Source organism: Bos javanicus, chromosome 12 (genome assembly GCF_032452875.1).
Source record: "Bos javanicus breed banteng chromosome 12, ARS-OSU_banteng_1.0, whole genome shotgun sequence".
NCBI classification, from domain to species: Eukaryota; Metazoa; Chordata; class Mammalia; order Artiodactyla; family Bovidae; genus Bos; species Bos javanicus.
The window spans coordinates 10603326-10609097 of record NC_083879.1 but is presented as its reverse complement, the minus strand read 5'-3'; the positions used below and the strand labels follow the sequence as shown (position 1 = coordinate 10609097).

At 56.8% G+C, this 5772-nt stretch overlaps 1 protein-coding gene across 1 annotated transcript; it reads left to right on the top strand.

Moving 5' to 3' along the window:
* The first annotated feature begins 955 nt into the window (after positions 1-955).
* LOC133258123 (protocadherin-8-like) lies at positions 956-5046 on the top strand. Its single transcript, XM_061434412.1, is given in 5 exon segments — positions 956-1102; positions 1437-2806; positions 2808-2866; positions 2869-3857; positions 4827-5046. Coding segments are annotated over 5 exon segments (2586 nt in total). The 3' UTR covers positions 4848-5046.
* The last annotated feature ends 726 nt before the right edge of the window (positions 5047-5772 follow it).

The following is a 5772-nucleotide window of genomic DNA, read 5'->3' as shown; positions in this document are numbered from 1 at the left end:
ATCTCATCAAAGGTGGCTCAGTTTCAGAACTGGGTTCACAGATCCTGGTGCTAAGATAAGTGCAACTCCTTCCTAAGATAGAAAAAAAAAAAAAAGTCATTTACTGACATGTCTCTGCAGGAATCAATAACATTACAGAACATGTAGGAGCCAAGAATAGCCTGGGCATATTAATAACTCAGCCTGCTCACTGATTTTATTCAAGATGACTGGTTAAAGAACACTCTGCCTTGATGACAGCTCCATGACACGAGGAACAATGTCATCATTACCATGTGGGGCTGTTTAGCATTTAGAACGCTTCACACATAAAGGGAACCTCACACAGGCCTGTTGTGCTTTAGACAGATGGTCTAATGTTTCTTTAGCCTTCAGCCTATCAGGCCACCCGTGGTTTTCTTCAGCCAAGGGCTTTTTAAAAATAATTGGTCTATAGCAATTTTCTAACAAGACTGACTGCAATATATTTCCTTAAATCTTTTTCTTACCCTTAACCATTCCTTACAGTGGTTTGTCGTTGACAAACCTCCCTGACCGACACTGAGTCTTCATGTATAAGCAATTACTGACATAAAAGGAGAGGAAGGGGTGGAAATTTCGCCATTAATGGTTTCTTGGCTAGGGAAAAGCTATTCAGAATTGATTACTTTGGAAAACCGTGCTTTTCTGATTAGACACTGCCTGGTTCTGAAGAAGCTGTTCCCTTACAATCTCTCAATACAGGAAATGATAACCCAGTATAGACGGATAACCGTGGGTGGGGAAGGATACATATATGCGTTTGTTTCAAAATGGTGAAGCAGAATAGAAACTGTGCCTCTGTCTGATGACTATGAGTGCTCAGGAAGGAATAAAGAGGCTGCGGCTCCCCTGCTCAGGCTGTCAAAGTGAGACTCCTGGCACGCTGGCAAAGCAAGTGGGGTGCATTTTTATAGTGTAAACTGTAGGAATCTCAATGACCTACTGCATTGACCTGGCCACTGTTCAGCTCCCCGGGCCCTCCTGCGAGCTCTTTCAAGGGAACAAGACCCGGAGGCCAGGAGACTGTGGATTGGCTCCGGTGGAGGCTTATTTGCATATTTTTCTCTCTGCAGTCTCCCTGGTAGGGTTTAGAAGAAGCATGCTTGCGCCCAGGGCAGAGAAAAGCGATTACACAGCAGAAGAGGGCTTAGTGATCATAAGTATTTAAGAGGGCAAGTGTCTCCTGACTGTGCGCTCAGAAGGGCGGGTGAGGCCCAAGAATGTCTCACTGCAGGCTCAGATTCCCCGCTGACACTTTACTCAGGGGTGGACTGGAGCCCCTGCTGCTTCTGTGGCTGCTGCAGGTGTCAGGGTATTGAATCGAAACTGTCGATTTCTACACCTATGAGGAAGAAGCCCCCAGCACCTTCATCAGTGTTCTGTGTGACCACGTCCTGTTTAATTCCCAGCGCTAGGTACTGGGTCGGTTCCGCCTGATAAACAGCTCGCTGCGCTAGGGCGACAAGATGACCGTCTGGGACGCGGGCCTGGACCGAGAGCGGCTGTGCGGCCAGGCCCCTCAGTGCGTGCTGGCCTTCAACGTGGTCAGCTTCTCCCAGGAGCAGTTCCTGCTGGTGCACTTGGAGGTGTTGGTGAGGGACGTCAACGACCATGCGCCGCGCTTCCCCCGGGCTCAGATTCCCGTGGAGGTGTCCGAGGGCGCGGCGGTGGGCACGCGCATCGCCCTGGAGGTGTCCGTGGACGAGGATGTGGGCGCCAACGGGCTGCAAAGCGTGTGCCTGGACGAGCCCCACAGCCCCTTCCGCGTGGAGCTGCAGACGCGCGCGGACGGTGCCCAGTGCGCCGACTTGGTGCTGCTGCAGGAGCTGGACCGCGAGAGCCAGGCCACCTACAGCCTGGGGCTGGTGGCCCAGGACGGCGGCCGCCCGCCGCGCTCCGCCACGGCAGCCCTCAGCGTGCGCGTGCTGGACGCCAACGACCACAGCCCGGCCTTCCCGCAGGGTGCCGTGGCGGAAGTGGAGCTGGCTGAGGACGCGCCCGTGGGCTCGCTCCTGCTAGACCTGGACGCGGCGGACCCCGACGAGGGCCCCAACGGCGACGTGGTGTTCGCCTTCGGGGCCCGCACCCCGCCCGAGGCGCGCCGCCTCTTCCGCCTGGACCCGCGCTCCGGCCGCCTCACCCTGGCGGGGCCCGTGGACTACGAGCGCCAGGACACTTACGAACTGGACGTGCGGACGCAGGACCGCGGCCCCGGGCCCCGCGCCGCCACCTGCAAGGTCATCGTGCGCCTCCGCGACGTCAATGACAACGCTCCGGACATCTCCATCACCCCGCTGGCCGCCCCGGGCGCGCCTGCTGCCTCGCCCTTCCCCGCCGCCGCCGCCGCTCTTGGGGGAGCGGAGGCCACCTCGTCGACCGGGCCTGGGACGCCGGAGGCGGGCGCCGTCTCGCTGGTGCCGGAGGGGGCGGCTCGCGAGAGTCTGGTGGCGCTGGTCAGCACCTCGGACAGGGACTCGGGCGCCAATGGGCAGGTGCGTTGCGCCCTCTACGGGCACGAGCACTTCCGGCTGCAGCCGGCCTACGTGGGCAGCTACCTGGTGGTGACCGCGGCGGCGTCCCTGGACCGCGAGCGCATCTCCGAGTACAACCTGACGCTGGTGGCCGAGGACCGCGGCGCGCCCCAGCTGCGCACAGTGCGGCCCTACACGGGGCGCGTGGGCGACGAGAACGACAACGCGCCGCTCTTCACACGGCCAGTCTATGAGGTGTCAGTGCGCGAGAACAACCCGCCGGGGGCCTACTTGGCCACGGTGGCCGCCAGGGACCCTCAACGGCCAGGTCGCCCACCGGCTGCTGGAGGCTGAGGTGGGCCTGGCTGGGGGCGCCTGGCCACCTACGTCTCGGGGGACCCCGTCACGGGGTGGCTGCGCGCACGACGGAGTTTTAACCTCGAGGAACTGGCCAGGCTGCAGCTAGGGCTGGAGGCGCTGGACGGCGGCTCGCCGCCGCTGCGAGGCCGGGCCACGGCGGAGCTGCAGATGCAGGGCCAGGACGAGCGCGCGCCCCGGCTGGTGACCCCGGAGCTCGTCGATGGCTCAGCCCTGCTGCCTCCGCCGTGGGACGCGTCCCTGGGCTCCCTGGCGACCCGACAGCAGGCCAGGGACGCGGACAAAGGCCTTGACGCGCAGCTGACTCATCTCCAGCTCCGCGGCGACGGCGGCCCCGGGGTAGCTATGGCTGCAGCGTCGGCGGTCCCCGCAGCCCGCCGGCCCGCTGACGGCGGTCGTCGCGGCGCTGGACGAAGGCCGGCTGGCCCTGCGGCGCTCGGGCGCGGTGCTTCCGGTACCCGCGCTTCCTGCACCACCTGGCGGACAAATGGTGCTGGTGCCACCGCCGGCGCCGCCGCCGAACCGGGAAGGGGCGCGCAGAGCGGCTCCTTGAGTTCTCCGTGGCCGTGGTCGGGTTTTCGGCCAGCCCTTGCAGCCTTCTCCTGGTGGCCGGGGTCACGTTACTTGGCCCCGCCCGGGCCGCGGAGGAGGAAGCTTTGGGAGCGCGGCCGGAGCTGGTGCCACTCGAGCAGTGAATGGCCAGGCCGCTCCAAGCTGCAGAGGGTCAGGGGCTGTGACTCTGGGGGCTTCAGCCTGAGCTGCTTCGTGGAGACACCGCCGCTTTCCGTTTCCTCAGAGGCCCCGGGAGGGCGAGGCTGCAGAAATTTCCCTGTCCTGGGACAGCGGGGTGTCCTTATGCTCCTCACCTCAGAAGGGGAGCACGATCCCGTGGGCTTGGATAGCACACCCCCAACTCTCTTAGTGCCATCGTTAACCTTTAGTGGATTTTCACCCTGGAAGCTTTGTGAAGATTCAGTGCCTGATCAGGTTTGGGACTTCAAATAGCTGACTTTTGGGGATTTGTTAATTATTTTCTTGGAGAGGAAAAGTTCTTCACAGATGAGGGCAGGAGAAGGCCTGATGGTCCTGTGTTCCTGGAAGCCCATGTGTGTTCCTACTGTTTTGGTCCCTGGTAACTGCCTTGTGTGGAGAAGGTGATGGCACCCCACTCCAGTACTCTTGCCTGGAAAATCCCATGGATGGAGGAGCCTGGTGGGCTGCAGTCCATGGGGTTGCTAAGAGTCAGACACGACTGAGCGACTTCACTTTCACTTTTCACTTTCATGCACTGGAGAAGGAAATGGCAACCCACTCCAGTGTTCTTGCCTGGAGAGTCCCAGGGACAGGGGAGCCTGGTGGGCTGCCGTCTATGGGGTCACACAGAGTCGGGCACGACTGATGTGACTTAGCATAGCATAGCATAGCAACTGCCTTGTGAATCCAGCTTGAGTCCTTTCCTTCAGGGTTTAAATGGTGTCTTCCTGTAGCAATTCAGGGCTTCCCTGGTGGCTCAGATGGTAAAGAATCTGCCTGCAGTGCAGGAGACCTGGGTTCAATCCCTGGGTTAGGAAGATCCCCTGGAGAAGGGAATGACTAACCACTGCAGTGGAGAATTCTTTGGACTGAGGAGTCTGCTGAGCAACAGTCCATGGGGTCACAAAGACTCATACAGGACTGAATAAGTTCACTTTCCTGCAGTGCTTTAGATTACGGATGCTGCGCTTGCTGTCAGTTCTGATATCTAAGGGTGAAATATTATTAGCTGCTGCTCTCACCCTTCTTTTTAATCAGGGTTCAGTCTCAGGTCCTATTCATCCCCCATCCTGATGGGGAGAGGATAAATCTGCTGCAAGTTTAAGGTAATTGCAGAATATTTATCATTGTCTCTAAGCCATGGGTTTGACGTTTTGTACATTTTTATGGATAACAGAGTAATTCTTTCCTTTTCACTTCCAGGGCACATTCAAATCCAGATGAATTTAGTGTCAGAGATAGTGGAAAAGGAGACGGTAAAATGAATGACAGCAGTTCTGATATCAGTAGAGAGGGCTTCAAGAAAGTGACTTTTGGAATGATTGCAAAGCAAGAGGCTAAGTTCATACCTATGACTTTGAAGCTCTTGTTTTCAAAGTCATAATGCTGTATGCTTCAGTGAATTGTATAATAAAAGAAGCAAACAAAGGGGTCTCTACTGTACATTCATAGATAGGATGATGCTGATGGCTCAAGGGGTAAAGAAGCCGCCTGCAATGCAGGAGACTCAGGTCCGGTCCCTAGGTTGGGAAGATCCCCAGGAGGAGGAAATGGCAACCCACTCCAGTATTCTTTCCTGGAAAATTTCATGGACAGAGGAGCCTGGTGGGCTATAGTCCATGGGGTCCCAAAGAGTCAGACACGACTGAGGATGTGCTGGATGGCTGGATTCTGTATAGAACTAGTATTTTTAATCACTGACTATATAGCTGTTTCTATGTAATAAATGCTTTGCAATTATTGGCTTATTTCAGTTCAGTTCAGTTGCTCAGTCATGTCTGACTCTTTGTGACCCCATGGTCTGCAGCACACCAGGCCTCCCTGTCCATCACCAACTCCCGGAGCTTACTCAAACTCATCTCCATTGAGTCGATGATGCCATCCAACCATCTCATCCTCTGTTGTCCCCTTCTCCTCCTGCCTTCAATCTTTCCCAGCATCAGGGTCTTTTCCAATGAGTCAGTTCTTCACATCAGGTGGCCAAAGTATTGGAGTTTCAGCTTCAGCATCAGACCTTCCAATGAAGACTCAGGACTGATTTCCTTTAGGATGGACTGGGTGGATCTCCTTGCAGTCCAAGGGACTCTCAAGAGTCTTCCCCAACACCACAGTTCAAAAGCATCAATTCTTCTGCACTCAGCTTTCTTTA